At 51.1% G+C, this 18892-nt stretch overlaps 2 protein-coding genes across 4 annotated transcripts in view; one reads left to right on the top strand and one right to left on the bottom strand.

Annotated features, from left to right (window-relative positions):
* Positions 1-509: 509 nt before the first annotated feature.
* Positions 510-7344, bottom strand: LOC123628775 (teratocarcinoma-derived growth factor 1-like). Its single transcript, XM_045538726.1, has 2 exons — positions 6889-7344; positions 510-1571 (listed from the first exon to the last, which is right to left on the bottom strand). Exon 2 carries the CDS (start codon positions 1550-1552, stop codon positions 1001-1003), a length of 552 nt encoding a protein of 183 aa, XP_045394682.1. The 5' UTR covers positions 1553-1571; positions 6889-7344; the 3' UTR covers positions 510-1000.
* A 97-nt stretch (positions 7345-7441) lies between these two features.
* LONRF3 (LON peptidase N-terminal domain and ring finger 3) overlaps positions 7442-18892 on the top strand; it is a 38872-nt gene continuing 27421 nt past the window's right edge. For 2 of the 3 annotated variants that reach the window (XM_045538723.1, XM_045538725.1), the window contains exons 1-3: positions 7457-8433; positions 11177-11295; positions 14937-15059. In XM_045538723.1, the coding sequence (XP_045394679.1) occupies positions 7605-8433; positions 11177-11295; positions 14937-15059 (1071 nt within the window). In that variant the 5' untranslated portion in view covers positions 7457-7604. Of the gene's footprint in view, positions 8434-11176; positions 11296-14936; positions 15060-18892 lie in introns of all 3 variants that reach the window. The other variant, XM_045538724.1, reaches the window with a different exon arrangement.

The following is an 18892-nucleotide window of genomic DNA, read 5'->3' on the forward strand; positions in this document are numbered from 1 at the left end:
TAGAGAAAACATAATTTATTAAGCAATCTTGTTGGGGAAATTTAGATATAAGTTTTTCCCAAGAAGATGTGATTCTTCTTACAATGCCTTGAGAAAAAAGGGAAGTCCTTGTCTTATACAGCTGTTTATAGACGAGGGAAACTTGCTCAACTTAGCCTTTTAACTTGCTTCCCTACTCCCACCTAATCACCCAGCAAGTAGCCCGTTGTATCTTTCCTAATCCATCTCTCCCATGTGCTTCTCTTTCCTACCCGATCTCCCTGGAACACGTGCAGACAGACTTCCATCATTCCATCACTCTGGTCCCGCCCTCCATTTCCTCCTCTTAAAGTCTTTCTTTTCTTTTAAAGATACTATCTTAATTGATTTTGATCAACTCTACTCAAAACTTTATCCTCAGCTCCACATTACGATTAGCCTTCAATAATCCGAAGACAGAATTCAATTGTTTTTTTTATTCTTATTTCAGCATATTGTGGGGGTACAAAAGTTTAGGTTACGTATATTGCCCTTGCCCACCCCCCACCCCGAGTCAGAGCTTCAAAGGTGTCCATCCCCTAGACAGTGCGCATCACACTCATTATGGATGTGTACACCCGTCCCCTCCACCACCCACATCTGCCCCACACCCGATCAATGTTATTCCTAAATGTGCTCTTAGGTGATGATCAGTGAAACCAATTTGATGGTGAAGAATTCAATTGTTTAAAAGAAAATATTAATAAGAAGGCCTTGCTAGAGTTAAATATATCAAGAAACATAGGACTTGGGCACAATGTAGAGATAGCTGACTTTTTCTGGAAAAAAAAATTTCTGGGGAGAGGTAAGAAGTAGCTGGCACTTTCGGAAGTGTTAGGTACCATTATAGAAATGTATTCATTATTTTAAGGCAACTAACAAATGATCATCTTTCAGTTAGGACATTGGAACAGCAGTCTTTACTGGTCATGAAATTTGCATGGTATCTGAACTTGTACTTCCAGAAAAAGTCAAATGTCAATTAATAGTAACTTTGTAGAGAAAGGCAGACGCCAGCTAACATAAAAGTGATCCATGCAGACAGTGGTATTTCTGGAGTCCCGGAAGCATCAAGGGGCTGAACCGTCGTCGTCGCATTGTCGTCACATCCAGGTAGAAACGGCTGAGGAAGGCAGTGGATGTCACCGCGCCAGCATCTGCAGATGGCGCACTTCTCGGGCAGCCAGGTGTCATGGGGTATAGTCCCACAGTTCTCTTTGCGTGAATCATACTGGCAGTTCCGGCCATAGAAAAAGGGGAGGCAGGCACAGAAGGCCCCCAGCATGCAGGTTCCCCCATTCAGACAGCAGGTTCTGTTTAGCTCATTCTTGGGCTTTATTCTGATGGGTGGCACGAACAAGGAAGACCGAAGACGAACTGCAGGCTCCTGCTCGGACCGAATGCTGTCATTTCTGAAGGCCACGTCTCCCTGAGATGGATCTGTAAGTTTGTGGGCGAACCCAGCAACTAATCCCAGTTCAAAAGCTGTGCAAAAGGCCATGATCAAAATCACACTGGAAGAGAAGCGTGCCATCTTCCTGTAGTCCGTAGCTCTTAACGGTTTAGGGAAAAAAAAAAATATTAGCATGGCTTAATTCAGAAAGTCATTGTCAAAACAGCCAAAGGAAAACATCAATTTACTAAAGTGAAAGTGACAATTTAAAATGAAAAATATCCCAGATGAGAAATATGCTTTCCCCAAAAAGGTCTTAGGAGAAGCAGGAGCCAAGGTGTCCCGGGAAACTCGCTCAACATCATTAATCATTAGGGAAATGAATATCAAAACCACAATGAGATACTACTCACAACCATTGGGATGGCTACTGTTAAAAAAAAACGTAAAATAATAAGTGATGGCCAGGATATGGAGAAATTGGAACCCTTGTGCATTGCTGATGGGAATGTAAAATGGTGCAGTATGGAGGTTCCTCAAAAAAATTTTTTTTTTAAAAAGTACCATATGATCCATCAATTCCATTTCTGGGCATATACCGAAAAGAATTAAAAGCAGGGGCTAAAAGAGATATTTGTATACCCATGTTTACAGCAGCACTATTCACAATAACCAAAAGGTGAAAGCAACCCAAGTATCCATCAATGGATGAATGGATAAACAAAATGTGGTATATACATGTAATGGAATATTATTCAGCCTTAAAATAGAGAGAAAGCCAGACACAGTGGCTTACAACTGTAATCCCAGCACTTTGGGAGGCTGAGGTGGAGGACTGCTTGAAGCCAAGAGTTCAAGACCAGCCAGGGTAACAAAGCGAGAGATTTCATGTCTAAAAAAAAGAAGAAAAATTAGCTGGGTGTGGTGGCATGCCCCTGTAGTCCCAGCTACTCAGGAGGCTGAGGTGGGAGGATCACTTGAGCCCAGGAGTTTGAGGTTCCAGTCAGCTCTGATTGCACCACTGCACTCCAGCCTGGGTGAGAGAGCAAGACTCTGTCTCAAGGAAAAAAAAAGGAATTATTCTCACACATGCTACAACACGGATGAACCTTGAGGACATTATGCTAAGAGAAATAAGCCAGGCATTAAAAGACAAATATTGTATGAATCTAAGTATCTGAGCTACCTAGACTAGTGCATTTGATAGAGACAGAAAGCAGAATGGTGGTTGTCAGGGGCTTGGGGGAAGAGGGAATGGAGAGTTAGTGCTGGAGGGGTGTAGAGTTTTGGGTTTGCAAGATGAAAAAAGTTCTGGAGATGGATGGTGATGAAGGTTGCACAACAATGTGAAGGTACTTAATGCCACTAAACCATGCACTTAAAAGTGGTTCAAATGGTAAATTTTATGTTCCATATATTTTACCACAATTAAAAAACAAAAGATCCAGGCCCTGATTCTAACCATTTCTTCATCCTGCCAGAATCTTCAGATTATTTCATCTTGATGAATGTTTGCTGCTTTCCCTTCCAATAACCTGTCTTTTCTTTCTTTTTCCTCCCAAGACCAGACTGCTCTGGGCTAGGTCTCTAGAGCCTCCACATTGGTCAGTGTCCCTGATGAGGGTGGGGCCCAGCCTTAGACCTCCAGCCCACTCACCTCCTGGGAAGAAAATGCTTACTCCCAGGGCAGACGGCACAGATTTTACCCATACCAATTGGCAGAAGGCTGTGGATCCCTTCTGTTCCTGGGAATCACATCAGGACTAACTGCACTGTGCAGTTCCCATCACTGGTAGCTAATCCCAACAATGACGTTGGGCATTGTTACTAATAGGTGAAGAACAGACAGAAAGAGAGAGGGGAAGTGGCTTGGGCTGAGTCACACAGCAAAGTTAGAACTCCAGACTCCCAGCGACTAGCCTCACCCTGGGCTCTGTCCCACACACCTGGCAGCTTGAGACTTGCTCCTTTTTGTACTCTGGGCAACAGACTCCCTGGCTAACCAAGCGGGTCTGACTTGTCTCACAGAAAAATGAAGCAAAATCTTCCTTGGGATGGTATCTTGTGATCTTTCTGTTTGTACTGGTTGGCAGGAGGCCAGGGTCCCCACTATTTACTGAGTGACCTTGAACACATCATTCAAAGTCTCCGGACTCTCAGTTTTCCCTTCAGTAAAATAGAGAGAAGAATTATTGATGCCTCCACCCCAGGGAAACTGAGGATGAGGTAGGGAGAGAAGGATTGGGGTGCACTCCTCCAATCTATTCTACATCACCCTTTACATGGGGGAACACCAAACCTAACCAAGCATCACAATCACATGGGTAGCCTTTAAAAATACAATTCCAATTCCTGGGCCTTGACCAGCCCAACTGACTTGGAATTCTCCTCTCCCGTGCCTCCTAGTCCCCAGTGTGAAGGGAGTCCCCTTGTGTTGAGCAGTGGGGTGCTATTTCACCTCTCTCCAACCTAGCTTAGAGCATCTTCTCTATGGGACTCCACTGCAGTCTGTTCCCTGTCAGCACTCCCTTGCACACACTGTTTCCCCCATTTTGGCACTTTTTACATATCGCCTGTTGTTTTTCAAATCTTTGCCTCTTATTTCCTCAGTTAGCTACTGGAGGATAAGGACTGTGTCATATCCTTCTATATTATTGCCCCACAAATGCCAGCTCCCTTTGCACACAGTATATGTTCGATAAATATTTGTGGAACTGATGGAAATATTGTAAATGGGAAATCTGAAATAAGTTCTTACTTATTTGGGGAGATGTTCTGTGCCCTTTGGCAGCTTTCTGATGATCACATGGAAAAAACTCTATAAACAAAGAGACATGAGCCCTAGCTTCCAATTTTGGCTGTGTTACAAACTCCCATTGTGACCTGTGGCAAGACATTTGTCTTTTCTTGTGCTCAAGTGCCTCATGTGCAAAATCAGGGCTGACGGGCAAACTTTCTGCTAGCGCTGGGTTTGGGGCTGCTTTGTGCGGGGAGTTAGCTACGCTCCCCGCAAAAGTTTGGGTCCCTCAGACAGGGGTCGTCGCAAAGGATGAAAAAATAGTAGGAAACAGAAATAAAAATAATGCACAGAGCCAAAGATATAGTTTATAAAGTAAAGATTTAAGAAGACAGACCCAGCAGGGTGCCCAGAAGGTTATATCTCTCTCCTCAGAAATGCAACCAGGACTGTATTCTTATAGCACAGGTACAGATTTTCGGTTGCCAAGGGTAATGGGATTTACATACTAACAGGTAGTTTGGTTTAGGGTCAAAGTCTTCTAAAAGGCTACTACAGATCCTTTAACTAACTCTAACTAGGTGAACAATGAGTTATAAAATCTTCTTAGGGCAAACTTCTAAGTTTTACGATAAGGCTATTAGTTTAGCAAAAACAGAGACATCGTGGCTCTGGTAATTGTGTATTAAAACAAATTTCGGAAATTAGGCATGAGCCGTCTCTTATGCTATTTACTTTAACCGCATGGTTCCGTCTGGGCCCGGCTCGGGCCGCATATCTTATAATCAGCTCTCATCTCTGGTGGCCTGTCTCTGTTAATCGGCTCCGGCATCCCGTGGCCCTAGGCAAGACCTGCTTTGTCTTTCAAAACAGGTGAGATTGCAGTGTGGGCTTGGAAAGCAGCTGCTATTGACCGCTGAGACGCCCTCCTGAGGCGAGGCAGCTTTTGATATGCTATCACGTTCCGATTTTCCTTTAGGGCAAAGCCTTGCAAGACCCCCTAAATCATTTCTGTTTCTAAAAATATATGGGGCATTTCTATAAATCAATATTTCTTAGGCTCGACAACTTTGTATATCAAGGGGCAGTCTTTTTTCCCATATCAATGCCATTAATGCCCATGGTGCCTTTTTTTTCTCCCCATGTAAGGACTGCAGGTTGATGGGTCACCCCAATTTATAACATGAGAAACTCCAGTAGAGAGCAAGTAAGTGCTTTGGCCAAGCTTCCATGCATAGAGTGTGTGTGCGCACGCATGTATGCGTGTGTGTGGTGAGTCACTCCTCACCCAGGACTCTGGCTTTGACTGGACTCTTCCCTCCCAGAGCTGTTTATCCATCCTTTTAAAGTACAGGTCTGTTGACCCTTGATTAGCTGCATACCCATTCTCCCCTCTACGAATGACCCAAGGCAAAGGTATGACCCACCAGCTGAGTTTCCTTTTGTCCCTCTGCACACTCCCAGCCAGGCCCAGAATGTCCACTGCTGCGTTTAGTAAGATCTGTTCAAGCACTGTACTCTGAGGAGGAGACGAGTGACACAAGACAGCAGTCCTTGCCCTCAGAACAAATCATGACAAAGCCAGGGCTTCAAGCCAATTTTTCCTATGTGTTCCTCGTGCCTTCCTGGCTACATTGTGAGTTTCTCTACTTCTTTCCTTGGTCTCTTCCCCCACGTGATGCTTTCCTTCTCCCCTCTGACTCTCTCCCCATGTCCTGTCTGTCTTACCTGAGAGAGGCTTTAGGGCTCGCTGCGCAGTACCTGCCTCTGGGACCTTGGTGTTGACTCGGGTGGGTTTAATGACCCAAAGAGACTCAGAGCCCGGAAGGAGCCTGCCATCCCCAGTTCTGAAACGTGACTTCATACCAACTGAGATCAGCTCTGACATTTGTTCAGAAGCGACAACGATGGTTTCTCGAGTTTAGGGGACTTGCCCAAGGGAACGCAGCTAAGAAGTGGCCACAGCTGAGCCAACTGTAGGTCCTCAGGTCCCTGGGGTGGCACTCCGCTTCAGGCGGTGCCCACCCGCTCTGGAGGCCAACTGAGCTAGGGGCAAGCCCAGACTCTGCTTCCCCGCTTGCAGCAGTGCGACCCTAGGGAAGTGCATTATTCCTTTAGGTCTCCAAGTCTGTCTCTCATTTGTGCTCTGGTCCTAAATGTGGGGGCGGGAGGCAGACAAAACAGCACGTGTGGACGGCCACCACTCTGGCTGTCTGGACGTGTGCGCGGCACCGTCGAAGCCCCCTAGCCATCGTGAGCAAGGTACTTAGGCTCCTGCCTGGCCATACTCTCGCACAGCTCCCCCACTGGGACGCGCCAGCGTCAGAACTCAGCGCTCAGGAGCGGCGAATCTGGAGGCAGCTCAGCCGCCGGCTGTGCCGTGCCAGGATCCGCGGACTTTCTCCGGAGTAGCGCTCCCGGCTCGAGCCTTTCGCCCGCCATCCTCCCGCGCCCCCGGAGTACCCACCGACCCCAGCAGGCCGAGTTCTGGCGGCCGGGTGTGTCTGTCTCCAGCTGGGCGCCCGCCGGCCGCCCCAGCGCTGCTTCTGGCGTTGGGAAGAGAGAGGTAAAGAGCGGGGCAGGCGGGGCGCCTGCCCCCAGGGCCGAGCCAGCAAGCGCATCCTCTCCTCTAGTCCTTCACTGTCCCCCGAGCGCCGCCCAAGTCCTGCGCCCGCCGGACCCAATGCCCCGAGTCGCTCCCGGCACGGAAGACCAAGCGCGCTCAGAAAACCGCACTCACCACTTCTGCGGGGCTCCCGAGGGAAGGCAGGGAGCCGGGGCGGGGCTCTCTGGGCTCTTGGCTCGCGGCGCGGGGCGGCACTCGCGGGTACCCGGCTCAGCCCTCCTCTTGCCTTCGCAGACAGCAGCGTCTCCTCAGGAGCGAGCGCCTTCCTCGTGCCAGAAGACCACTCGGACCACCTGCATATAAAGGTACCCGCCCCTCCTGGGAGGGGCAGAGGGGCGCTAGCGAGTGGCTGGCAGAGGAAACCTGTTCGCTGGCCCATTTGGAGGTGGGATGGGGTGGGGTTTGGAGGCGGGGAAGCCAGAGCGAAGACATTGGATTCCCGGCTTCTTCTGGACAGGAACCCGGTTGTGAGGGGGAAATGAGGCGGAGTGTAAACACAAACAACCTCAGAAAGAAGCCAAGAAAAGCTAAGCCCAAAGAAGCAAGCGCAACACTGTTACAAAACTGTCTGGTTTTGTAACAATTTCCCCGCCGCCGGCCAATGAGCAGCGTGGCGGCGCGTCACGTGGTGCCGTTTTATGTAACACTTTGCTGAGACAAGACAGTTATTAGGCGGCGCGGGGCGGCCGGCATGGAGCTCTCAGAGGCGCGGCCGGGCCCGGCGCGGCGCGGTACGGCAGCCGTGGCAGCCCCGCTTTCCTCCAGCCACCGCTCCTTGCTTCTTGTCCCCGGTCCCTAGACGCCTCTTCCCCGTGCGTGTCCCTGTCCCTATGGATTCAGTTCGGACCGAACAGACGCTGAGCTTGCCCGCCGAGCTCAGCAGCCACTTAGAGCTGGCGGAGCCCGCGGAGCCGGCGGAGCGGGCAGCATCGGCGGCCCGCGTAGACACGGGCCCCCGCCCGGAGACGGCTACGGAGGGCCCCGCACCTCTATCGACGCGGGAGCCAGAGCAGGATCAGTCTCCGAGGACCTCAACGCCGGAGTGCAAAGTCCTGCTCACGCAGGCCGACGCCTTGGCGTCCGGGGGGCGCCTCCGGGAAGCCCTCGAGGTGTACAGACAGCTCTCAGAGCGGCAGCAGTTGGTGGCCGAGCAGCTGCAGCAGCTGGTGCGCTGCCTGGCGGAGAACGTCCGGCAAGGCGAGGCGTCGGCGCCAGCGCCCCCGGACGGGGGCAGCGGTGCAAGCTGCGTGGTGGCGGCGGCGGAGACAGGGGCGGCAGCGGTCGCGGCCACCGAGGTGTGGGACGGCTTTAAGTGCCGGAAGTGTCATGGATTTCTTTCAGACCCCGTGTCCTTGTCGTGCGGCCACACCTTTTGTAAACTGTGCCTAGAACGCGGGCGGGCAGCCGACCGGCGCTGTGCGCTGTGCGGGGTCAAGCTTTCCGCGTTGATGGTGGCCACCGGGCGGGCGCGCGGGGCCCGGCGGGCTGGGCAGCAGGCGCCCCCGCCGCTGCGGGTCAACGTGGTGCTCAGCGGCCTCCTCGGCAAGTTGTTCCCCGGCCCGGCGCGGGCGTCGCGACTCCGGCACGAGGGCAACCGGCTGTACCGCGAGCGCCAGGTGGAGGCGGCACTGCTCAAGTACAATGAGGCAGTCAGGCTGGGTGAGCCCCCCGCGCCACCGGGGCCAGGGCTGGGGCTCAGGCGACGCGAGGGGGCGGGAGAGTGAACCTGGCAGGAGATGGGGCTTGGACCAGGGCAGAGGAGGGTGCGGGGCACGGAGGGACAGTGGCCCGGTGGGGGAGGAGGATCTCTGAGGCTCCCTCTCTGACTGCCTTCCCCTCTTGAGCTACCTTTGGCTGTGCCTCTCTCTCTTGCTCTTTGTCTTTTCCCGCGACTCCTGTTAGCTTTTGTTTCTGTGCCTCTCAGCCCCTGTTTCTGTGTCACCTTGTTTCCGTCTCTTTTTCTCTGTCTCTTCGCATCTTTGTCACTCTGTTTCTGTCTTGCCCGGTGTCACCGTCGCTATTGCTCTGTCTCTCCCTCTCCCTCCGCACGCCCGGCCCCCTCTTACACCTGCCCGCACCTTCCTTGCCAGGGGAGGAACTTTGCACCCTGCCCACACTAGCGCGGGGTCCACCGGGCTCTTGCCGATAGGAGCTGTCCGGTCGGCGCCTGCGTCTGCTGCTCCCGCCGCCGGGAGTCGTCCCTTCCGGGGCCGCGGCTCCCTGTGGGGTGGGTCCGGCGTGGAATTGGGTCAGGAGAGCACTGGTTGCATAAGGGCCGCGAGCGGCCCGGGCCGGGCGGCCCCTCCTCCGCGCGGGCGGGCGGGATTGTGTAACGGCTGAGGTAACCGAAGTGGGCCACGCTCGCCTCGGAAACCATCCCGCGAGCGTGTGCGGGGGGAGGGGAGCGCTCGCGCCCCGCTGCCCTGTGACTCATTGTCACCGCTTCCTATCACACGATCCTCGGCTGAAAGAGATGCTCCCCCCGCCGCCAGCCCGCAGCCTGTGCCCTCACCTCGAACCCCTGAACCCCGCCAGCCCGGCGAGAGACTGAGCCGGGCAACTGCTTGGGGGTCCCCGGGGACTGTGCACTGGCTCCCAATGGGGCGCGCCTCTGTCCGGCTTTCCTGAGCTGCCTGGGAGGGCCGGGTGGGCTTTGCAGTGTCCAGGGCAATGTGCGCGGCCCCCCACCTGCAGCTGGACTAGGGCACCCTAGCTCCCTCAGGGAGCCACTCTCCCCGACGCCCCATGCCTGGCCCCAGGAAGTGGCCGCCGAGCCGCCAGCCGGTATCGCCCGGCCCGGCAGACCGCCAGGAGCTCGGCCGGCGGGGCGCGGTGTCTGGCGAAGCATGCCAGGGAGGAGGCAGCAGGGCCGGGCAGACAGGGCCCTGGGATTCAACTGTGCCCTGGGCCCGACTCCGGTGTGTGTGTGGGGGGTGGGCTGGAGTCTCCACGTGTTGAACCTCCACCCAAACTTGCCACAGGTAATGGGGGAGGGGGAGGAACGAGGGCCGACTGGGCAAGGCTGGCAGCAGAGGGATGGGGGGGCTCCCCCACCCACTCCCTGTCTGTGCCCAGGCAAGGCAGACTGTGCGCTGTCACCCGGCTGGAGTGTGCTACAGAAGAGAAAAGACAGAAAAGACTGTAAACTCTTCGCTAAAGTCTTAAGGGCAAGTAACGGGTACCCAAGCAAGCCCTCAGCACACCCCTGGGGAAAAACCCACCAAAGCCTGTTGCCAGCAGAAGCTGGAGCCCAGACCTTGGGGAAGAGCAGGGCAATGTGAATGAGACAGGTGGAGGCCACTTACACCCAGATCTCCAAGGGACGTTCCCTTCCTTTCAGCCATCCCCCAGGGACCAGGAAAGCCCCATCTCCTACTGCTGCCACCTCATTTCCATGGAGGGTCTTCCTTGCACTTTGGTCGGTCCCCCCAGAGTAGTCAGGGTGAAAATGTCAAGACCAGCTTCACCCTTCTAAGGGGAAAAGGAGCCTCCCCCACAAAGACTATCGTTGTTCTGGAAGATGGCCAGGGTCTCTGTATTATTCCAAGTACTGTACCCACTATGAGAAAAAGCAACCTGCCCCCCATTCCAGCTTCAAAGCTTCAAAGTCTGACTAGTTCTCGGTGACTCTGACCAGCTAGCTGTGTGACCTTGAGCAGACGCCTTGCCCTCTCTGGGCTTGATTTCCCCATCTAAAGAACGGGTTGGTTGAGTCAGATGATCTTTAAACACCTGTCCAGCTCTGGCATCTAGTGATTCAGAGCACCGGTGAGAGCCAGCTTCACCTTATTCCCAGAAACCTTGTCCAGACTCATTCACATCTGACCATCTGTAATGAGAGGGTGGGACCTGGTCTATGTGTTTCCATTTCCTTCAGGGAAGCTTCGTATGTGCTGGGCTTTGTAGAGAGAGGTGTTGCTGATGTCACCAGTCATTCCCTTCTGGAAGACTAACTGGATTTGTCTTCCTGGTGGTCCAGATAGGGTCACATCTGGCCACGTTCTTCTCCTTCCTCCCTGGCCTATTTCCTTGTTGGTGATACCTCACTCTGAAAGCAGTCTGCCAGGCACGAGCCACGTGTAGCCATGCAGCAGGGTGCTGGAGATTCCTTTATGTCAGAGTCTCTAATGCACCGCTGACACCACAGGGCTCCTAATGAACTGCTTGTGAGAGGGGGCCAAATATTACTTCTTTGTTGGGGAAGCTCTGACTCAGAGTGCTGGAGGTGTGGAAGGCAGGGCAGCATGAGGACTGGAAATGGAACCTAACCCTTTAGATCCCCAGTAGAGAAGTCCTTGAGCAAACTTGTCATTTGCTCAAGATCCGTCCTCACACAGGACTTATCATGTGTTTGTACCGGGGGCCATTAATAAGGTCTTTTTCCCCCCTCTCGTTTTGGCAGCTCCAAATGACCACTTGCTTTATAGTAACCGGTCTCAAATTTATTTCACCTTGGAATCTCATGAGGATGCACTACATGATGCAGAAATAGCATGTAAGCTCCGCCCAATGGGTTTTAAGGTGAGTGTGGGATCAGAGAGATGGCAAAGGGTTGGACTGCAGACAGGAATTGGCAGGAAAGGCTGCCTCCCTGGGAGTAGGGGCTCTAGAGCTCAAGCAGAGCAGGAAGAAGGCTTTGCAAAGGAGCTGGCAGGCCCTTGGGAAGGGGTGACTCAGGTCTGCAAGGGAACTGGATTCTTCCCCAATTCAATCTTCAGCTGACGACCTGCAGAGAAGCCTGGGCTTTGTGACTCTCCAGAATATGGACTTGGGAGCTAGACTGCCTGAGTTTCTTTCTCAGCTCTGCTACTTTTACTAGCTGTGTGGCCTTGGGCAAATCACTTAACCACACAGAGCCTCATCTCCTCATCTGTAAAATGGGGATATTCAAAGCACCCACTAGATAGAGTTGTTGTCAGAATTACATGAGCTAATGTATGTAAGGTGCTTACATCAGTGCCTGGCACATAGCATTATCTATGTTTTCTACCACAGTCATCATCATCGACATTTTCCAGGAACATTGGAAAGAGGAGGGTGGGAGAAGTATTGCTGACCTGGCCCTCCTGAACTTCTACTGAGAGCCAGGCTCCTTGGGAGCTTAGCCAGCTTTCTTTGAAGAGATCCTCACACTCACACAACGGTTGTGCCATTTCAAGTCCTTAATATAGTCATTTGGCCTGCTGGTATCCCCAAGCATTTAGGTCACATGGTGGGGTGGAAAGAAAGACAGCCTAGGAATCTCTGTGGATGCCAGGATGCAAAGTGTCACTTTCTGCATCGCTGCCTGGCCTCAGGACTGGCCCTCAGCCACATGTCAATATTTTGTTTAGAAGATTAAATTTAAGCCTTTGCTCTTCTACTTGAAACCTAAGTGACCATGGGGAAGTGTCTTCACTCTCTGAACCCCAAGTATCCTTGTTTGCAAAATGAAGCTATTGCTAACTGCCCTGATTGCCTCACAGGGATGCAGTGAGGATCAAAGGTGAACACGGCCAAGAGGACGTTCTGCAAGTTATGAAGTTTGTGGGTCTTGGCGTAGTGCTCTCTCCGCACAACCCAAGGATGCCTTCCTCAGAAAACCAATTTATGCAAGTTCAGGTCCATGATCCCTTATTTGAATCTCATGGGATATGCTGTGTTCAGAATCCAGAATGTTTTAGATTTTGGAAAGATCATATATTAGATAATGTCCTCAGTGTGTGCTGGACAGCCCCCCATAATCAAACACACTATTTGTGCAGCAAATGACATGAAAATTCACACTGAGTGGGACGAATATTTTAAAACACTTTACATCAGTTTAGGTCAGATTTTGTCACCTAATGACTTTTGATGTCAAGCTTATAAAAATATTGGATTACCAGAATTTTTTAGGAACTGGGAAGTTCAGATAAAGCACAATATACTCTGCCATTAATGTCAGGTGAACTCATAAATGTTCTTTCATGAGAAGGTGTTCAAGAGTGATGATGGATTAGTATGTTCTCTTTCCCAAGGAACACATTCAGAGTTTAGTACTGATGTCGTAACCCAAGGGAGCTTCAGTGGGGGCATTTTAGGTCTCATGGCAGTATAGGAGTCAGAGAGCTGCCTGGTGGTAAGAGGACTTCCCTTGCAACTCTGCACTCCCACCCTAAACTGAGGGCCTAGGGCCTTGACAGCATGGTGGGAAGCAGCGCTGAGAAGCCATGGAGCATTTTGGATGAAATGGGAAAAGTGACTTGTCCGTGAAGGAAGACTTGGTGGAAATATTAAACAGGACTGTCGCTTCCCACAGTGGTGGGGTAAGGGGTGGGGGCAGTGGTAAGAGAACTTGTCTTGGAGGTTGAGACAAGACTCGAACTGATGCATATAATTCAAAACCACCTCATACCCCGATTTGCATCTTTCCCACAATTTCTACGTGAAATGCCCCAAAGGAGGGGGTTCACCTGGCAGCCCTATTCCAGCCATGCAGCCAGGGCTCAGTGGTACTCAACATACCCCATCGGTGGCACAGCTCTCGGTGGGGTGAGCTGGCTGCCCTGAGCAGGGGGACATATGGGCTGCTGCTGCTTGGCGTGATTAGTGGGATCCCAGAGGCCTCTGCAGTCTCCCTACACTTACCCCTGTGGCTGCCCTGCAGTGTTATGCAAGCCTTTCTCCAGGACCCCCCTGGTAAACGCTGCTGGGAGGAGCAACAAGGGAGGACATCAGCAACCATGTCAGCCAAGATTAGGCTCCAGAAGGAGGTGGGGGCAGAGGAGAGGTCCCCAAGAGGTTTGGAGCAGGGGCCACTGCCCAAGAAGACAGCTCCGCCAGCCCCTACAGCCAGGCCACAGCCCGAGGGCTCCAGGGCCCGCAGAGGCCTGTTAGCAGGGGAGTGCCCAGCAGCTGCGACCTGGATCCTTTCATTCACTAGGTTAGACTTAGGGTCAGCCATGGAGGCAAGGGAGTGGGGAGCAGGCTACTGAGGGGTGGCCTGGGTGACTCAAGTGAAATGCCCTTCCAGCCAAGTTGCAAATGGCCACCCGTCCCAAGGCACACAAAAGGCAGCCCTCTCCCCTTCTCTTTTCATCTTCTTTCCTCTTCCCCAGGATGCTCTTCTGCTCTCCCTACTGTGTCTCTCCCAGGGCAGTTGGGCTTGGAGCCTGAGGGCCATGAACTTCTTTATACCTTGTAAAGACACGGTGAGGGAGGAGAAGTGAGTTGAATCCCTAGGAGTGAAAATATTTGCCCAACCCCTGCTTAGCCCCTGGAAGGGCAGTCCACTTTGTGGGGAAAAGCATCTTGGGAGTCCTAGGACCACAGTTCTAGTTCTAGCTTTGCCACTAGCTACCTTAGAGGTCTTGGAGAGATCATTTCCCTTCTCTTGGCCCCTGCTGAAAAATGATCAGTAAGTTTAGGTGCTCACTCAAGTCACACTAGGTCTCTGCTTGACACACTAATTCAAAGGAAGGCATATCTGGGCAGGCCCTGGAAGCTGGTTAGTATGTGGTCAAATGGGGGTTCTTGCTACGTATTTGGTGGTACCTCCATACAACAGTGGGGCAGAGACGAGGTAGCATGGCACAATGGTTAAGAATACGGGCTTTGGGCGGGCGCGGTGGCTCACACCTGTAATCCCAGCAATCTGGGAGGCTGAGGCAGGAGGATCATTTGAACTTGGGAGTTCGAGACCAGCCTGAGCAAGAGCGAGACCCCATCTCTACTAAAAATGGAAAGAAATTAGTTGGACAACTAAAAATATATAGAAAAAAAATTAGCCGGGCATGGTGGCGCATGCCTGTAGTCCCAGCTACTCGGGAGGCTGAGGCAGAAGGATTGCTTGAGCCCAGGAGTTTGAGGTTGCTGTGAGCTAGGCTGATACCACTGCACTCTAGCCCGGGCAACAGAGTGAGACTCTGTCTCAAAAAACAAAAAGAGAATACGGGCTTTGGCATTAGTCAGTCCCAGATTGACACCCTGATTCCACAATTTACCAGCTGTGTTACTTTGGGCACATTACTTTTTTGGGGATTCAGAACAACTGCCTACATTTTATGGCTGTAGATAAGAGAGTCCTTTTAGAGCATTTCACACACTAGTGAGTGCTCAGTCAGTATTTAATGATTGTTATTAATAGCAGCAGTGTTAATAAGGTGAATCAAATGGTGCTGAATGCTACTGTTTTCTTCCAGGCACACTTTAGAAAAGCCCAAGCGTTAGCCACCCTAGGCAAGGTGGAGGAAGCACTAAGAGAGTTTCTCTATTGTGTGTCCCTCGATGGAAGGAACAAGAGAGCAAGATCTGAAGCCCAAAGGGTGAGTTGAAATGACATCAGGTCCATGTGCCTGATGGACCCTCACCTCTCTGTGTTCTCTAGGGAGGGGAGTGAGAGTGCTGCCCTCCCTGGCATTTGGGGTCCTGAGTGGGTGGTTCCCTGGGTTAAGGGGATGAGAGGGAGACACAAGGGCTCACCAACACCGTCCTCCTGGTGTGTACAATCAGATTGGGCAGTTCCCGCGTTTTTGTAGGAGCCTCTGAGGAATGTTCTTGCTTATTTGATTCAGGGTCTGGATTGTCAGTGGGATAAAAACCAAAACCAAGTAAATTAACATGGGCATTGAGGCTCACGGAGGAGATTCTGGGTGTTGATCTGGGGTGTGGGGCTGCCTGTAGTTGTATAACTTTTCTTTGGCTGAATCACAGTTTCGCTAGCCGCACAGGGAAGCCAGCTCCTGGGCAAGGACTTTGGTGGTCCCAACTCCCCTGCCATACACAGAACTCCTTTGCTAGAAATAAAACACACTGTCTCACAGATGCAAGTCAGAGACCATTATAATATAATTCAAACGATCATTCCAAGTCTTGAGTCCCAGGAGAATGTGGTTGTTATCAAAAATATTGCATGAAATAGTGAGAACATGAGTGAAGGCTCATGCATTCTCAGTTGGTGGGCTTTGCTGTTTATTGTTTTGCAATGTACTCTCCCGGTGTCTGGCTCATTGCCCTGAAAATTGGATGCTCACAGTCAGTGGTCATCTCTGCTCTTCTTGTACCCCAGTCTCTATTTACCACCAGGCCCCAAGGCTTCTGTCCTGGTGTGGTTTATCGGAGCAGTGGATGCCGGAGCAAGAGACAGGACTGGTTCTGAAGGCTCTAGAAAGGAAGCTTTAGCAAAGTCAATGACCTAGGGGAAACTGGGCTCTGGATTTTCTGTCTTTCACAGCGGATTTCGTTTCTGAGAAGTTGCTTTGAACTTGTTTGGGTATGTGGACAAGGTGTATTTGAGAGGAACACGGGTGAAGGAGAGTTTTTCCTAGCTGTGGATCCTTCCGCAAGTGTAGTCATTGGTGTGATTAATAATCCTTAAGTGTAGTCAGTGGTGTGAGTAATGATAATAATACTGAGAGGAAAAATAGCTAACATTTGTTGAGTATTTCCTCTGCACCAGGCACTGTGCTAGGCACTTTGTATGGAAGATATAATTTAAACCCTCCAACATCCCTATGAGGGTACATACGGTTATTTATCCTCATGTGCAGATGAGACAGATGACTTTTCCTGAGGTCACACAGTTAGCGATTGGTGGGAAAGCATTCAAACTCAACTCTGTCTTCTTCCAAAGCCTGGTCTTAGCTGCTCCACCATCCTGCTGTCCCACGAGGCCCTCTCCAGGGTCTCAGCACTCACTGGTGGGGCTGGGTCAAAAGTAGCAATGGAATTATCTAGTTCTGGGATGGACTAAGGCAGTTAGAAAAGCTTTGACTTCAAGGAAAGAGTGTGCAAAGGCTGGCTGGCCAACAGAGGCAGGTCTCTGGCCCAAGGATGAATGGTTTCTTTACTCCTGTTTGTCCATTTCCCAGTTGGAATCAGAAGTTCTAGTATCATTAGTTGGGTTGACCTCTCTTTCCAGGCCGTTTTTATTGACCAGCAGTTGTCATTTCAGCAACTACCTAACAGGATGAGGCAAGACATTTTGTGAAGCTCAGGAGACCCAAAGAGGCATAAGTCACAGTCTCAGTCTTCAAGGAGGTTACAATCTTGTATTTGTTAAGATGAATGCCAGGCAATACAAGTGAGCGTATGTTCATGATGAGCGTCATGGAGTTCTGAAGCTAGCGTGAAAATGTAGAGGCTAATTTCCATTGAGTGTGATGAAGTCTTGGCAGCCATTTAAGAATACTGAGAGACCTTAGTTGTGCTTATTTACTGATCATTCCAATTTCAGGGCTCAAGATTTGACAGAGATGGTCCAGGTTCACTTGGCATTAATAAGCTGCCTTAGAACTCACAGGCCAATGGTTTTGAAAAAATGTTAGTTTTTACCTTAGATTCTTTTTTTTTTCCTTCTTGACCTATTTGGGCCTGTCTAAGGCTGACACTGAAGTGAAATTGACTTTCAGTCATGTGGAATGATTATTCTCACTGAGAGTTGACCCCAACTTTTGTTTTCCAGAGCCACTGAGAAGGCCTAGAGAGAGATCTTAGGTAGTAAAGCGAAGAAGGGAAGTGCTGCTGTTATTTCTGCTTTATTTCCTTTGATTTCTCCCCTCAGCCTCCTTCTCCCTCCTGTCGTCCTCTGCCCTTTCATCCTTGTACCTCGGGATGCTGTGTGTCTGCCACTGAAGAGCATCATGCTTTTATTTGGGAGAATTCCAGGAAGGCTGCCTCAGAAGTGGGTTGGTCCTGTTGGGCCACTCAGCAGGGCTTCTGAGGGCCAGCTGTGGTTCCTGGGGAGGAGGGACCTCTGACAGCTGGCATCGATGGCCTGGGGCACTGTGAGCACCTCCCCATCTCACTCCTTTCTTTGCCAAGTCATCCGTGGGAAGTGGATTTCCTAGAGCTGGAAGGATCTGTATGAGGACTTTGGGCCTGAATGCTAGGCCTGTCCCTGGGCCCTGGGATGGATAAGTGTCTCAATTCAATTCCATCTAGTGTGTTGAATATCTGTTGGGCATCTGTTATGTGCCCTCCAGAAGCCGGTCATCTGGTAGGAGAGAAAGACTTACGTCTGTGGTGCAGTTCCAGGGTAACATAAGATGGTGTCATTTAAGATGCTATATTGTGGTGCGGTAGAGAACATGAAGGGACAGGAGAGAGCAGGGAGACTGGAGTAGTAAGGGAAGGCAGCACTGAGCGGGGCTTTGAAGGCTGACCAGGGTTGGGCTACATGGCAAGTGCTGGTGTCTGAAGGAACATCATGAAAGAAACTGCTACAGCCAGAGGATAAATCAAACTGGAGTTTGGTGTTCTGTCAAGTTCCACTGATGACTGAATACCCCGACCATGTACCCTGAACCATGGGGTAGAGCATCCCGTAGTGGGTCTGCAGACACTGCAGGCGCTGCTAGGTGGTGAACACTGGAGCATGTTTTAGAAGCCAAGTGACCTGCCCTCCTTGTATTACATGTTACACTATTTACATATATATATATATATATATATATATGTATGTATGTATGTATGTATACACATATATACACATATATTTTCATAATCCCTGCTGGCACGGTGGGAAATTGAAGCAAGGATGTGGACAGCTAATGGTGAAGCCTGCACTAAAACACGCATCTTTGACCCCCAGTCCTTTCTGGTTCTTCTCACTCTACCCTCCCAGCTTATCCAATTGCAAGGGAAACCAGCAATAGATTGGAACCTGCCTGCCCCCAGTACTTGAACTTAACCCAACATTCTCTGGGAAGTGAAAGCCAGAATGGAGGAGGTGAGGCTGGGAGAAGAGGGAAGAAGTTTGGGTTCTGCTGTTCCTAACACTTTAGTGCCCAGGTTCCCAGCTCTGAAGAGATTAAAGATCCAGGGGTGATGGTGGGGGGAGGTGGAAGCAAAATGGGTAGGCAGAGAAAAGAAACAGTGAGGAATCTAGGAGACATTTGTAGACTTCTGCCCACTGGGGTGTTATGGACACTCCAGGTTCCCCAACTGAGGTCTCTTTCCTGACTTCACCTCCCTGCCTCTTTCCTCATAGATGGGTTTTAAGATCCCACTGCAGATATTTCTGTGGAATGGTAGCACCAGAGTGGTGGCTCTTAACTTTAGCTAGGTAACAAAGGCACCTGTAGTGCCTTCTCAAAATCCAGATTCCTGGGCCACACTCCAGACCTGGGGGAGATGGAAGTGGGAGTTAGGAACCTGG

This window comes from Lemur catta, chromosome X, assembly GCF_020740605.2.
Source record: "Lemur catta isolate mLemCat1 chromosome X, mLemCat1.pri, whole genome shotgun sequence".
NCBI classification, from domain to species: domain Eukaryota; kingdom Metazoa; phylum Chordata; class Mammalia; order Primates; family Lemuridae; genus Lemur; species Lemur catta.